The 16,377-nt window shown below is 39.8% G+C and overlaps 1 protein-coding gene across 2 annotated transcripts in view; it reads left to right on the top strand.

Annotated features, from left to right (window-relative positions):
- The window catches only part of LOC129362513 (A disintegrin and metalloproteinase with thrombospondin motifs 2-like), a 120,978-nt gene that overhangs the window by 88,376 nt on the left and 16,225 nt on the right, over positions 1-16,377 (top strand). The window contains exons 4-10 of one of the 2 annotated variants that reach the window (XM_055034058.1): positions 2,642-2,847; positions 10,021-10,104; positions 11,569-11,725; positions 12,482-12,587; positions 12,793-12,936; positions 13,454-13,586; positions 14,285-14,314. In XM_055034058.1, coding sequence (XP_054890033.1) covers positions 2,642-2,847; positions 10,021-10,104; positions 11,569-11,725; positions 12,482-12,587; positions 12,793-12,936; positions 13,454-13,586; positions 14,285-14,314 — 860 coding nt within the window. The remainder of the gene's footprint in view (positions 1-2,641; positions 2,848-10,020; positions 10,105-11,568; positions 11,726-12,481; positions 12,588-12,792; positions 12,937-13,453; positions 13,587-14,284; positions 14,315-16,377) is intronic. The other variant, XM_055034059.1, reaches the window with a different exon arrangement.

Raw genomic sequence — 16,377 nt, 5'->3', positions numbered from 1 at the left:
CATTTCTGGCCTTATGCTATGCAGCATAATATGGTCTGATTTGTTTTCAAGGTGCTAAGTTAAGAAGTTGAAAGACAGAACTATTTTATTTTGTTGCCCCTTTCACATTACATAAGTAGGAGGCAAAAATATCTCAACTTGTTTCCTAAAGCAAATATGGCGGTTATGACATCAAGCTCCTTAAAGGCAGCAATAACTAGGAAAAAGCCTAGTTGTTGTGATGTAAGCCATCTAAAATGCTGATTTCTGTGCTAACAAGCAGGAGCAGCATTCAGTGTGTATATTATTGTTTCTCTTTGCCCCCACCTCCTATTTTTCTGCTTCTGTGCTGGTGTTCTTTCACTCGCTGGAATGTGGGCAGATAATAGTCAGACTTTCAAATTAATTCTGCTCGCGACTCAGGAGCCAATGTTAACCACGTGTTTGTTGTTTTACCCATGAGCCCGTTGTCTTGGAAACGTTGCATAAGAGGGAGTGGGAAAGCACGATGCCCCTTGCTGATTGGGAGACAAGGTGGCGGATCTCTCTCTTCCTCTCCCCTCCTTTTCCACCTGTCTTTTTTCTTGAGTCTCTCTCCTTTTTTTTTTTGCTCCATTTGACGCTCACTTCAACTCAAGGTGTCACAGCTCTGCTAGTCCCATAATGTTGCACTTTGAACCCCCTCACCCTTTCCAAATAAAGCTCCACAGTCGGTCTGTCCTGCTGCCCAGCTTCAGCTAAATTAAAGCTCATGCTGCAACAGTGATTTATAGCCCAATCGGAAATGTTTGTTCACAGAGTGCTCACACACCCACACCTGCTAACACACCCACACAACATCTCTTTGAGCTGCATTTTGAAGCCTTGAAGTCAACAATGATGGTGCTTTATTAAATCCTCCTGTGCTGCATGAATTGGCCGTCCATGACCTTTGCATGAGCACAGGACTAGCAGGTAAAGGAACGATGACCCTGGCTCAGGAGACAAGATGCTTTATATTCTTTACTGGCTTTAGCTTGACAGGATTAAACTGGAGCTTAAAATGTTTACTATTTACAACGCACAAGGTTTAATTGACTACACAACATAAGTAGTTAGTTCATAGTTGCAAAGGAAAAAGAAAAGATGCATATATTTTTTTTTGATATTTTAAAATAAAAGTCTTTGGAATACTTTTCTTTTATGAATCTTCATGTATTTGTCAATATCCATCTTGCTAATTTTCCAAAATGTTTAGTTTTGGTCTCATATAACCCAACACTGTCTAGCTGTGTTTCTGACCTCTTTTATGGTAACAGAGTTATGACACAACAATCTTCCACCAAAGATCCTTCCTTCCTGCTATTCTTCCAAAGAGACCAAGAAGTTGTTCTGTCTACAGATTGTTCCACCTAAGCTGCAAATCTCTGTGACTCCTTCACAGTTATAATCTCTTGACTGCTATTTTTAATTCAAACTCTCTTTAAAAGCCTTTTAACTTCATCATTTTAACTGCTGAAGTCCAAATGCACTCAGGTGAGCTCTGTTTAAGGGACTAAAGACAACTCATTGCACTTTTTTTCAGGTAATAAAGTAAAAAGGGATTAAATTAAATCCACACCAAACTTTTAAGATTTTGATTTTCAAATCTTCCATCCACTTCACAACTGTGCAAGTGTCGATCTATTACATAAATAGTCAAAAAATACAATGAAGTTTATGTTTGAATTGATCTAAATATGCAAAATGGCAAGGAACATAAATGCTTTTCTAGCAGACTTTACCTGTAAGAAGACGAGTAAATGTAACCTCAGTGAGTTTCCTGTGTAATTCGCATTTTTCATGTATTTAGTTAGCCAAGGAAAGAGCAGAGTGGGCAGCCCCTGTGTGAAGGAGCTGTCTTAATCCATGTGTTTAGCAAGCACCATCTGTTCCTTTTATTCAGATGGGAGTAGAAATATTTGGTTGATTAGGAGAGGATCTGTGAAGGATAGCCGCACCGTTACCAATGGTTACAAAGGACACACATGCTCGATTCCGTCAACTGGTGTCTTGGAGAGCAAACGGGAGACAGACGCAGACATCGCATATGTGTCCCAGTTTGAACACACAAGATGTAAAAGTGTTCAAAACAGCTGAAGACTGAATAGAGAATGTGATTGTTACACAGTGAGATGTTTAGAGAAATAGCATGTTTATTACCGTCAGTGTTATTTAGGTCAGGTGTTAAAACAAGATCAACTTTTGTCTTTTATTGCAAATGTAGACCCTTTCAGAAATGGAGTCTTTTCCTCTAAGATGGTTTGTGTCAAGTACTTCAAAATGTACACTCGGATAAACATGCAGGACATTTTTTATTTGCTTAAAATGGGAACGTGCTTACTTAACAAAAATATATTTTCTTGAAATTTGCCATGTGATTTATACTTGTTTGTTTTACACATTCTTCTCTCAGTGTACTCAACATGATGTCTTAAAAATGTACATCTAGCAGCAGCTGAGACGGACATGAAGTGAGTTTGCATTTTGAGCCAAGTGAATAGTTTCTCCAGTTATTTGGCCTCATGTTTCCATCCTGCTGAGAAGACTGTCATTTTATTTAAAATGCATTTATATGTACAGACAGACAGATTCAGTATAAGTACAGTATAAAGGTGTGTTCTTGTGTGCTTCATGTCATTAGGTGCAGACCTGGGTGGCCTCATGGACCTGGAGTCTCTGTACCGTGGTGTGCAGCAGAGCATCAACAACACACGGGCTTCACGGGTGCGCCGGCAGAGTCTGGACAGAGCCTACAACATCGAGGTGCTGCTGGGCGTCGATGACTCTGTGGTCCAGTTTCACGGGAAGGAGCATGTGCAAAAGTACCTGCTCACACTCATGAACATTGTAAGTGACCTGGTCTCTGGGTTTTAGTTGGATCAGACAAAGGTTTCCAGATGTCTGATACCCACACCTGTTCTCCTGCTTTAGATTGAATTAAATTAAAATATTCTTCCATTTGAGTTAAGAAGAAAGTCACAGAGAGGTCAAAGAAACATAGACAGACAGACACACATGCGCACACAAACACAATGAATGGGGATTCAATTCCCCTCCTACATGTGAAAGGATTACTTGCAATCAGCCACAGGTAATCCTTTCTTCTCTGTCTGAATATGATGAGATTTCATTTGTGTATAAGTGTGTGTGTCTGCAAGGTGCTCTGTCTGTGCTAAAGGGGCTTCCACATATCTTTTCATCAGGATTTGTGTCGTATCATCATTCTGTGTGTGAGTGTGTGTGTGTGTGAGAGAGAGAGAGAGAGAGAGAGAGAGAGAGACAGAAAGATGCAGAAACAGCAGGTAGTCTGCTCTGGGCCACAACAACACTTAGCACTCACGCTCCCAGGTGTTGTCACAAGTGTGCGTGTTCGCGTGTGTGTGCGCTTGAGTGTCACACTCCCCACTCCACACTTTAATCTTTGCAAATTAAACCTGCGGTGAGAGTGGTGTTTCCATGCATCCATTTATGTGTGTGTTTGTGCGAGTGCTGCTGTTTGCTTTTGCTTGTACTGCGACCCCACTGCGCCAGGAACCAGCCTCCGACTGTTAAGCAGGTGCAGGCGCAGAGCTGCAAATCCTACCACATTTCTGTGGTAGGAGGTAGGGAGCTTGAGCTCCCTACCTCCCCTTTTTAGATATTTGTTAGACAATATAGGCGAAGGGAATACGCAGCCCTGTCGCAGCCCTGCTTTAATCTGCGGGGAAGAGATGGAGAGAAAGGGGGGGAAAGGAGTATTTTAAACTGCGCATTTGGAATAAATTACTGACAGCCAGATAAACAGAAATAAATAAATAAGGGTTTCCTCCCACGCGTGGCATCTGGGCGACTTTCTTCTTGAAAGTTTGCTTTGCTCACTTCAGGATGGGTGTGCAATGTCTGACTCTCTCCCTCTCTCTGTCTTCCTCTCTCTCTCTCCCCAGCTGTCAGCAGCACTGCTTGGGTAGTTTTATGGCAACAAATCTGCATCAGTGTGAAAAAACTTTACAAATATAATGCAAGAGGTAGGAAAGGTTTACAAGAGAACCCTTTTGGTGAAAAGATCATTTTGGAAAATGACAAGTTATTGTGAAAATGAATCAAAGTCCCATAAACACAATAGAACAATGGGTAATTTGCCTACTTTTTATGTCCCTTTATTCGTCTACTTTTGAAGCAAGTGTATCTAATGTATTAACATGAAATGGCAAAATGTATAAAAGAGCATTATCATGAAAAAAGGCTAAAAAACTGACAAAATTAGCTAAATCTGTGCATGAGGTGGTCATTTTGTTTTGGTATGTGGTTTACATTTTTGAGTTTGGCCAATATTAGTTACACAGAAGCATTTCACAAGGATATTTCAATATCAGCACAAAATCATTTTTATTCTTACTGACATTAGCCAGTTTCTTTCATTATTGGCAATGGTCAACACCTAGAAAATAATAGCTCTGCACAGTAAAAATGGTGGCAGAAGAAGATTATATATACAGCATAGAACATAAAAAATTAACCTAACTTGAGCAAAATGCTCATAAGGTAACTTTTATAATATAATCTGCTGTAAAGGCCTTTAAAGTTATTTTTAAAAATCTTGTTTTCCTTGAAGTTATTTTCACCCTTTTCACCTTGCATATTTTCTTAATGTGGTCATTTTCCAGCTCGGCTTCTTTCACCTTTGTATATCCACCTGTGTGTTAAATGAACTCTGCAGAGGGCCAGGGGCCAAGGTGGATCATCTGTTTGTGTTTGTGACTGTTGAAGTGCAGAAAATAATTGACATTACTGCTGTCTGCAGGACATCAAAGCACGCCTACAGAAAACCATTGAGTCCTGTCTGCAAAGTTCAGCAGGAGTGTCAAAAATCTGTGTGCGTGTGTTTGTGTGGGTGTGTTTATTTGCATGTGCATGGTAGACTAAATGTGTCTTTTTTTGTTTTCTGTGCTTCCCACTAATTTCCCATGTGTTTTCTTCTTTTTTTTCCTGCTGTATTAATAGGCTCACAATTTCTCCAACCAAATGAAAATTCAAATAATTTTTACAGTGACTATATTTTGTTAAATCCCTATCTTATTTTTACCTGCTTTTTCTTGAAATGTGTTGCTGCTACCACAACGTGGCACAACTTGTGGGCAAACTGACAAAAAAATAAAAGAAAAAAAGAAAAACAGCAAAATCCAGCAAAGAAAACTCCTTTTATTTCTAGGTTATTTGAGTGTGTTTAATTTAGAGGGCAAGCAAAAAAATAAAATAAAAATAAAAAAAATGATTACATTATTTACTAAATTAGATCTTGTTTTATATGAAACTTCTTGTTTTATAGAAGTTAGTAGTCTATCCTGTCCTCAACTGGAGCCTCTGCAAGTTTTTAGTTTTTTGTTGAGGTCGCTGAAATTCATCAGCGTAAACGAAGAATTTTCTTGCTTAACATGAGGCTGAGTGAAGCTAATATTGGGCCGCTGCTGCAACAATAGAGTAGCAATTACATATATTTTATAGCAGTAATGCCCAATATTGGAATGTATGGTGTCTGTATTTTCTGATGCTTATGCCACAGAATCTTATCGATGTTTTCTAAAAATCGTTGCCAATCTAATTGAAAAGCTGATAAAAATGTCACATGTTAAGATTTGGCTCAATTTTTCTTGTAAATCACCCTGACACCATTTTTGTTAATTATAAATGTAAAATTTGATTTGAATTAGTTATTCTTGAACATTCACTTATACTGGATTGTTTCTGGGGGCTATGTTCTCAAATGAACACTGATTTTAGCACAGTGTGCATCATTTAAAACAAAAATGGAAGTGAGTTACTGCTCTGGGTTCTGTAGGAACCATGTTTCATGTGACGTGTGTTTATATGGCACTAGAATATTCCAGGGCTAAACAAAACAGTGATAAACTAAAGGACTGGAGGTAATCTGTCTGTCTACCTGTCTCTCATTCATTAGTAAGACCTTTAGAAGGGAGCCACAATGCGTTAATCACTCTCTCCGAGTGTATTAATAGTCACTGCTGAAAAGGGTGGTTTGTTTATCTGTGCATTTTTAATTTTGATGAGCCCTATTAGTAAACTGATCTGCATTTTGTCTGCCTCTGTTATGTGTGGTAATTATCATTTGTGTAAAGGTTGCAGGAGATCATCAAAATCAGTCTTTTTTTTTTCCTTTACAAAACCTTCTGGAGCCAGTGAATAGACACAATAATACATGAAGGAAGAAGGTAGGAAAGTGAGTCCACTACATGTAAGAATAGACTTGTTAGCTTGTGACAGATACTTGGTTTAAAAGCCACCAAAGTTCATGGTTCAGCATAGTTAATTTAAAATATTTCAAATCTGTAGAACAGTCAAAATACTGAACGACATTCAGATTACCTGATTGAATATTGATTAGACTAATTTTAGCCAAATCAAGTCAAATTTGATTTAATGAGCAAACAGCTGAATAAAAGTGCTTCACAAGTCAGGAGTTTGACTTGCTCAGTATTGTAATTTAAATAACTGCTACAAGGCAAAGCTGGTTTAAATCTTAAAATAAGTGAGAAATTACTTATATCTTCTGCACAACATAAAGATTTTATTTTATTAAAGCATCTTAAAAGTTGCAGTTGTGCCTTCGCAAACTAAGTTCAATGCGTACAAATACGTTTGCGGGACACAATTCATTTCAGGAGTAAATCTCAAGTGTATTGTGAAATTATGCTAAATATTATTTACTCCTTAAGGAAATGTAAGTAAATACTGAGCTCAATACTAAGTGTACATACAAAGAATGTATGACATTGATGATAATGGCCCTCTAAACTGTAATCGCTTTAGGAGGAGCAGGCATAATGCTTCTGCAGTAGTAAACTCGGTAAGCGTTGTAAAAGCATATGTAATGTTCTCTGCTACTTGTTTACAAGACCCAAACAACTATTATTCCATTTTTACTGCTTTACAGAGAGCTAACTTTGCTGCTGATCACACTTAGGAGTGCTTGTCCTTGCTGAGCTCCATTCCACATGGCAATCAAAACACAGAATAAAATCCTCACATAAACCCAAACAAGACACTTGATAAAATATTTATTCCAAGCTTTCAATATCCACTTTATGCTGTACTGACTCGGAGCAGGATGAAAAGCATCTTAGCAGTCATTGTGTGAGAGGCAAGGTCCACTCTGAAGTTGCATATTGTATAAAAATGTCGGACTTTCAATACAGTGCATGTCTCAGCTGGGGACATGAGTCAAGCCCCTGCTGGGTTAGATTATAACAACCAGAAAAAAAAATACCCTCACCGCCGTGTTTAATCAGGTTGGCTATGCCGACTCCGTGCTACAGAAAATTCTACACTGCGTGCATCATCAATTCGAAATATAAGTAAGCATCACATATCAAAATTTCAACCAGAACTTATTTTTCTAAGAATTTCCAGCCAACCCAAAACAGAGAAGCAGGAGTCCCAGAAGACGGAAAAGATTTGAAGCAGTCAGAAGATTTCACTCTTTAAACAGCTGCAAAGTAACTTTGAGTGGTAGGTGGAGGACCAGGGGTAGGCGAGATCTGTTCAGAGATGCTTAAGGCTGCAGACATTGCTGGAATGTTGTTTATATCCCTCTTCAGTGTCACATGGAAGACTGAGACAACAACACCTGTAAAGAGACAAACCAGTTTTTAAATAAGGGAACCTGAGAGTGTGTTCCAGCTATTGAGGAATCTCTGTTGTCAGGCTGCCTGTGAAAGCTTACCGTAGGGCAGGACTCTCCAACTGATTGTTGAAGTTTGAGATTAGGAGGATCACTTGACCAAATCCTTACTCTGAAATTAACCAATTCCTAATGAAGTTATGGAAGTTTGTTTTTCTGGCCCAAATAGGTGTAGATTTGAAGAAGGTTTTCAACCATATCTCTTGAGACGTTTTTTTGGGTGGATTGCTTACCCAAAGTTATAGTTGTGACATCATTTTCAAAAAGTCAAAGCTTGTTACCAGTGCAGAACATGGGAAATGGATTCACCAATTGGGACTTTGTCTGCAGTAACGCGGGTCTGGTTTTGAACTGGTGATAGAAAAAGTTTAAGCTCCATGTCCCTGGGCCTGCTTTCCCCCAAAACCCATACGGTGAATCATTCTATAAGTTTGTTTTTTGACATATTTTTCTTTTCTATTTTCATGTGAAAGAGACTTTGTAAGGCTGAAATAAAAATAACCAATAAAAAAAGCTGTGGTTGCAAGAATATGACTCATTTTATTACTGTTCAGGTATTTTGTTTGTTCAAACATGCTGATACGATTAAGCGAATTATTTTCACTTAGTTGTTAACAAATAGGTTTTATTGTTATTGTGTCATTCTCAATAGGAGGTTTGGAGCTTGGTATTTACTTTTATAAATGAAAAGGAGGAAAATCTAGCTTTGTTTTCTTATCCTCTTCTTTCAATGGTAATTGTTTCTCTGCTTCTTCGGGATATAGCTACTTTCTAACAACTCATTCCTTTTCAAGCTCTTCTCTGCATGTTTTCCCCGCTGCATTCAGCTTCTTTCCTCTGTTCCTTTGCCTCTTGGTCTACGTTCGAAGGATTCCACAGCTTCCACTCATACCTGTCTCTGCAGTGTTTCCTTCTTATCGCTGCACCTCTCTGTGGGCAGAATTTGTGTGCGTGTATGTGTGTGTGTGTGTCTGCAGCATGTCCATCAGCCATCTCATTATGGCTGTCTGTTTTTACATCCCTTTGCCTCATTAAGCACCAAACACAGTCACTGAGGACAGCAGGCCTTGACTTTAGTGCCAATTTCCCTCTCTCTCTTTGGCTTTGCATCTGTGTGTGTCCTAGTGTGTGTGCCAGAAGAGTGCTCTGCATCTCCCTTGTTACACATTACCTTGTTTCCTTGCATTAGGCACTTTCCATCCTTTGCATCTTCTTCATCTCCTCTTCATCTTTGCTCGTGGGAGCCCAAATTTCCTTGCAATCTCTTAATTGTTTCTTGTTCCCTTCTCTCCCACATTTGTTAGCCCTAAATAATATATTTCTTGGAATGGGGTATTTATCACCTCCTATTAGGATGTTCTTTTAAAAAAAAAGGTTGAAATAGGCCACTAACTGACTTATTTCAATTAAAAATTATTTTAAACTTCTTGGCCAGTTGAGCAGTTTTGAATCAAAAGTATTTGGTAAAGACTGTTTTGGATGATCCAAGTTGTCCTGCAGGACAAGAAACCATTTTTTCATGTTACGACTAGAAACTAGAAACTTCATAACACTGTTGCCAATTCTTCAGCAAGAAAAGTAGCGACTGGCTAATTTACAAACGTGAAGCTGAGCTGAGATATGACTAAAAGTGGAAAATTTCATCCATCTGTTTTTTATGAAAATACAAAGAAAAGTTAAAATGTGTTTTTAACCAAACAACTGGTGATATAATGGCACCTAAACGCAAACCACATCAAATCATTTTTTTTTATTGCTTATTTTTATGAATGTATGAACTGACATTCAGTTTTATCTGCTGTCAGATAAAACTGATGTGCCACATTTAACTTTACGCTTAGAAAAATGTGATTCTATGGGGTTTACTGTCCTCCAGGTTGTTGATGTTCCTATGCTTTAGATTTTACAGTCTCTGAAGACAATGAGGGTTGTAATTATGTTTGGTGAACCATTTCTCTATTGTTTTGACCAGATGTTATGCATCATTTGCCTGATTAAAGACCCACTGATGACCAATTTTTAGTTTTCTGTCAGAGGTGACAGTGTTATATTAAAAATGTCCTGGTATCAACAGGAGTTCCTAATGTCATGAACTCTAACAAGGTCTCCCAAATCCATTGACATAAATGTTGTCCCGCAGCATAACTAACAATGTTCATGCATTGCTTTTCCATTTTAATCTTTTGTTTTTATACCTAACCATGCTAGAGGATTGTGTGAATCCTCTAGCAATCCTCAGTTGGTCTCATACAACTTCTGGACAGAAAATGCTTTTCCAACGTTTTATCTGCTTGTGCATCTCATTTAATAGCTTTTGCCTTTTGTGTTTGCTTTTGTGGTTCCAGGTGAACGAAATCTACCATGACGATTCTTTGGGAGCAAAAATCAATGTGGTGCTGGTGCGGATAATCATGCTGGGCTATGGCAAGGTGAGATCTGACAGGACTTGAAGTCCTGCTGAGAAAACAGCTGAACCACAGTTCCTGAAGCACTTGTGCTTTAGAACAACAGGATTCGGGCTCACCCTGTTTGTCTTTTTGTTTGTATGTCAGCACTATCCATGACACAGGGTTTTTGCTACTCCTTCTTTAAGTACCTGAAGCAAACTTATAAACAAATATACAATACACACGTCCAGTCATCAGGACACACACACAGACTGATGCTCAGAGCTTGTTATTCCAGTGGACTGAGCAAAAGAGGAACTAAAAGCATGCAGCATCTCAGGGGAGTTTTTCCAAGTCGCACGCCTTCACAGTTCACCACCAAAGCACACAGAAACTCTGGCCGTTATGCAATCACTGTTCTACCTAGCAGGTTGCCGCACAGAATCATCTCCAGTCTAGACAAAGGTAAGTAATCAATGACAGCTCTCCTTCATTCATAAAGAATAAGGGCAGTCAGGGCAGCATCCCTGTCTTCCTCATTGTAACTTTATCTACATGCTTGTGCTGAGAAGCATGGCAGGATGCTGAATGGCAGGAATGATGGGATTACCCTCTGAATAGCACATGTGATTTTATTGGTGGATAGGTGTTCTCCGATGTTCTTCCACTGCTCCTGCACATACAGCCCCAATTGAAGTCAGGAACAACACACACATACATACACACACACACAGGCTACTGTGCATTGGTCATTCAGGGCCAGCCCCTGTGCAGCTTCACCCAAAGCTTTGGCTGTCCATCATTCCCAATTACCACAGCACCAGAGCTGCACCCAGACAGCCTGCAGAGTGACTGTGTGACCCTGAATGCAGCCACACTTTACTCACACACAGTCACTGCGCTACATTTACACCCATCTCACTGTTGCAGAAACACTTTTTTGGGATCATGAAAACAATGCACTCAAACACACGCAAGCAACTTGGAAATGGTGCACATGTACAGGCTACACCGTCTAAATGAGGGCTGAGCCGAGTGCATACTTAGCACTCCATCAAGTGTGCAGAGGAAGGCCATATGTCTCGTTCATGTTGCATTCCTTTTGTGAACCAACTGCACCTTAGGCATGTATTCAAACACTGAGCAAAAAGGAGGCAATGCAAGAGATATGAAGAGAAACCTTGATAACAGTTAAGTGAAGATTATTGAGGGAACATATTAGACAAGGAAATATAGCTGTAAAGGAGTCTGGTTAAGGTTTTTGTTTAATTATAAGCAGATATTTTATAAAACTCATTAACAGAGTACTGCTTTCGAGCATTTCTTTGAGACTGTGTTTCTCTATGTGATTTCAAACTGCTCCAGCAGTTTGTGAAATCTTCTAAGATCAATTTTTTTTTTAAAGTACACAGTGACACTGCCCCCTACAGGGTGGAATAAATTGCTGTACATGTCCCTGTTTTTAAATAATCCCTGCACTTCGTTTGTGTTGCTCTGTGTTTTTAGTCCATGAGCCTGATTGAACTTGGGAACCCATCTCAGAGTCTGGAAAACGTGTGTCGCTGGGCCTTTCTGCAGCAGAAGCAAGACACGGGGGACGCCGAGTATCATGATCATGCCATTTTCCTGACACGGCAAGAATTTGGGCCCACAGGCATGCAGGGTATTAAACAACACAATGAACACATTCAATGCCGTTATGCATCATATTCTTGCTGCATGCTCACACTTTTAAAAAGACTGTAGACACTTAGAGAAGCGTGCACCTCCTTCCTTTGCCTCATATAATTTGCAAGGTGCACAGCGGCTATAGTGGTTGATGGTTTTCTGTGCAGAAGAGCACAAGCTAACCGCCATGCCCAGGGGAGAGGCCTCTAAAGCCAGTGGCCTAGCTAGCCAGAAGCCCTTCAGCTGCCCTTGGGCGCAGCCTTCAGCAGCAGAAAATCAATATACAGAGAAGAGGCAGCCACAGCTCCACAATTAAAGAGAGTGCAGGACACACACAGGAAGCTGAAGACTGGCATTTGAAAAGAGAGAAGCCAACATCTTGGAATTAAGAGTAGACACATGAACGTAAATGTTTGTGGCTTACACTTCGACAGTGCCTTTTTCTAAACTTTACATCCAAAATGTGATACCCCAAAAGTAAAATTCTGGCAAACCAAGCAGCTAAAAGAGTCCTAAATAGAAATGCTCTGTTATTAATAAAGCAAAATTGAAACAGATATGTGTTTTTCATTTGATAAAGGAAGTCTACTAGACCAAATAAAAGAAAAACACATATTCATTCATAGAATCCACACCTAAATGAGGATTAAACATAGCTATTATAATAGCCTTTTATCATTTTGTCTATGATTATGTTTCAGCAGTAAGTCAGTAAATCTCAAACATTACTTCTCTCCCCCTGGTTGTTCAGGTTATGCTCCAGTGACAGGGATGTGCCATCCGGTGAGGAGCTGCACTTTGAACCACGAGGATGGTTTCTCTTCTGCCTTTGTGGTGGCCCATGAAACCGGGCACGTGTAAGTGTTACCAATGACAAAGTAGACCAGAGAGCAAAGCAGTCTCTTACTAATTCATCACAGTTTTGCTCAAGTGGTCAGTATGTGATGATTGAATCCTCCCTCTGTTGCTCCTTCATCTACTTCTCCCACACATTCCCGCTCCGTCTCTATTGCTCCTTGTCCTCTCCACCACCACTCTTCTTTTTCTTCTCTTCATCCATAGGCTTGGGATGGAGCACGATGGCCAGGGAAACCGCTGTGGGGACGAGGTCCCCATGGGCAGCATCATGGCTCCTCTGGTGCAAGCTGCCTTCCACCGCTTTCAGTGGTCCAGATGTAGCATGCAGGAGCTGGGACGCTACCTTCAGTGAGACATGAACACTAGAACATATCAGCAGGAGTCTTTACATGTACATTTAATGGTCAGCCCTAATCTCAGTGTTGTTGCTTTTTACGTGCAGCTGCTATAAGATTTGACATGCGCAATCATCATTGTTTTTAATAATCTTCACATATCCAGCTCAAACAGACACACGCCACAAAGAGTGTTCAAAATTTTAGGTATTCTCTCCAAGATCTTGTTTTACCTATTGTCTAGAGGTACCAACAGAGCAGAATGTGTCTGTTTTATAAAATATTCATTTCAGTGTGTACAGGGCACAAAATCTTGTCTGTCCTAGCCGGAAACAGTTTTTAAATCAGAAAAGTCAGTAAATCTGAGCAAAATATTCAGTTTGACAAATTTGTTTTTTTTAGTAAATGCCACATCAATTAAAATGTACAGAATGTTAGCTCTACTTCTACATTTATACTAGAGGTACCAGAAAATGTAGAAATAATACAGATAAGGATAGAAAATGAAAGATTTTTCACTTCCTCTTCAGTTCCTATGACTGTCTCCGGGATGACCCGTTTGACCACAACTGGCCATCGCTGCCTCAACTTCCTGGTTTGCACTACTCCATGAATGAACAGTGTCGTTTTGACTTCGGTGTGGGCTACACCATGTGCACCGCGGTAAGAGACCCCTGTAGTCTGTCAACACTCACTTTCATTCATCATCATACTGAGCGCATCTTCAGTCAAAGCTTAGTGTTGCTTTAGCTTCTAAGCACAAGTGACAGGTAAATGTTAAGCATCAACAGACACAGTTTGAAAGTAATTTTTTTTTTCACTGTGGTTTGTAAAATAGCATGAATTATTTAAGTATTTTCTCAAATTTTAAGAGTTGGGCTTTTTAACTGGGCCCAATGTTGTCTGCTAGTGTATTACCTTTGATCAAAATAAGTGACATACGTAGCCAATGACATTTTTCTGATGTCCTCTGTTTCTTCTCCCGGCCTCTGGTGGGATTGACATCTTGCTTAAAAGCAGGTAATTGGTTTTGTTAGATATTACTTTTTAATGTCATTAATTTAATTACAAAAAAGTTTTTTTTCATAGCTTCTCAGTTGCCTTGATACCACAGTGCCTTTACATGAACCTGCTAGGAATAAAATTTTGTAAAGACAAAAGCATCACTAGAGAAGTTTCATCAAGCTGCAGCATGTTTTCTGGCATTTTTACTTCCTTTACAGTCAGCATCATCTTTTCTGTGACTGTGAAGCCACTGTGGCACGCTGTTGCAAAGCTGTTTCTTGACTAAGGGTTTGCTCAGGGGCTTGCACACGTTGCTAGATCACCCTCTATTCTCTTGTCAAACTCATTCCCTTCAGCTACAAAAGGTGGGCCAGACAGGATCGCAGGTAAGTCCACCCCACCTCCAGGAGGACGTGTGGACGTGTCATTTGTTTTGTTAGGTTTTCTCGTTCTTTTTGTTCCCCAAAGTCATGTGTATGTAATGTTGCTCCTTCATTTCTGTTTTGATTGTACTCTGCGTCTCAGTTTTTGGTCTGCAGGATTCTAAAATGCTTGTGCTTTAAGAGACAGCCACTACAAAATCCTTCAAAACAACGGGACACTTGCAATTCATTTTTGTGGCCCTTATGGCTCTGTCTAGCACTGTACCTGGAGTCACTGGTGCAGTGATTTACTGCTGGTAAATCACTGCACCTCTTGTTAGGAAGAGACTCATTATCTTGGCACTTTTATGACTGTAAACGAGTGGAAAAGGTTGTAGAGAAGTCTTCCCCATCCTTGAGGAAAGGGCTCAGCCAGAACAGAGGCCCTTTTTCCCCCCGTATTTTAGGATCCTCCAGACTTTATACAGCTGACGATTACCTACCGCAGTCTAAGCCGATGTTTGTAAGTCAACTCCTGACCTGTAGAAGTCCCTCAGGGTCATGGTAGGTGGGAGGTTCTGGGGAGAGGAGAGAGGAGGGCAGGCTGGTTTGTTTGATGGCACTTTGATTCATTTTAGACAAGGAGGGGAATTTGCTGAATTTGCTTCTCAAGCCATGTCAAGAGACATCTCATTAGTCACAGATATCTCACCTTTTGTCTTGAAACACTCTGCCCTCTGACCCTCCTTACAGTGCTTTGCAAAAGTATATTTAACACCTGAAGTTCCAAATTTGTTACAGGCACATCACGTTGCGTGATTCGTGTGATAGATCAATGCAAAACGTAAAGTGAAGTGGAAGGAAAATTGTATACATATTTTATGTTTGATGTATATTTTTATGAAGCCCCCTCTAACTTGTAAGAATCACCTTTTGGTTCAATTTTCCATCACTTTTTGGAAACTAGAAAGTGGGATTATGGCCTATTTTTTTCATGTTCTTTTGTTTTCTGTATAAACTACTTTTGCCACATCTTCACAATCAGATTCCAACACTGAATACACTGATCCACACAGTTGCAGCGCTGTGGGTGTTTGTCCTGTTGAACAGTGAATCCAGTGATCAGGGATGTATGCACTTAGTTTTTCTTCAAAGAATGGTTTGCATGAAGGTCAGAATGTTCAATGTTGGTGTCCTCTGACTAAATTATGTTTTTCCACCTGTCCCCTGCAGTGTTAAGCTACTCATTGGACTTATATTGTGGCTTTTATCGACTATCTTTGTCTTCTAAGAAATGTAATGCATACCAGCAATTTGATCGAGAACAAACTGCATTCATTGATTGGCCCGCTATTTACGTCACTGCAAACTCCAAACAACCTCTCAACCGGCGCTGTGGTCCGGCAGTCAAAAAGGGTCTGCTATCAAAGAGCTGCACAGTGTGGACTAGGGTAATTATGAGTTTTATCACGAGCAGCGCCAGGAACACATGCGTCATGCATTTTGGAGCAGAATGGCCATGATTTTGCAGCCATGCAAGCAGCAAGTCTTTCTGAGGAATGGGCAGCAATGAAGAAGTGAGGAACTATGCAGCTTTGGTCAACATTTTGTCTGAGCTAGAACTTTGTGTGAAACTCTAGATCTAGATTGGTTTGGCATCATGTGCCTTTTATTCTTTGTTTGAAATTTTCTTTCAAATAAAGTTCACGCATGGATATTGGTACACAGGGTTTGACTACATTACCTGAATCCAAAAAGTTGCACATTTACGAAATAAAAGTATCACCATATATTCATAGGAAAATAATCAGCTAATCTAAATGGTTTTCACTACCTTTGCTCCAGTAATAAATTTCTAGAAGAAAAAATTAAATATCTGTTTTTGTTGACTCCATAAAAAAAGACAACCATGAGGCTCTCCATTGCTGAGAATCACTTAACACATCATTGAAGCATTGAATGCACACCACTGGCTCCTACCTATATTCACTAGAGGAGACACTCCAAACTGGGGTAGAACCAAACAGGCTGGCCATCAAAAGGCGGCTTTTCCACTCTAAAGCCTCACTCTCACCGGAGTTTGGAAT

The sequence above is a fragment of the Poeciliopsis prolifica genome, unplaced genomic scaffold, assembly GCF_027474105.1.
Source record: "Poeciliopsis prolifica strain line A6 unplaced genomic scaffold, Auburn_PproV2 SCAFFOLD009, whole genome shotgun sequence".
NCBI classification, from domain to species: Eukaryota; Metazoa; Chordata; class Actinopteri; order Cyprinodontiformes; family Poeciliidae; genus Poeciliopsis; species Poeciliopsis prolifica.
This window is presented reverse-complemented; position numbering and strand designations above follow the sequence as displayed.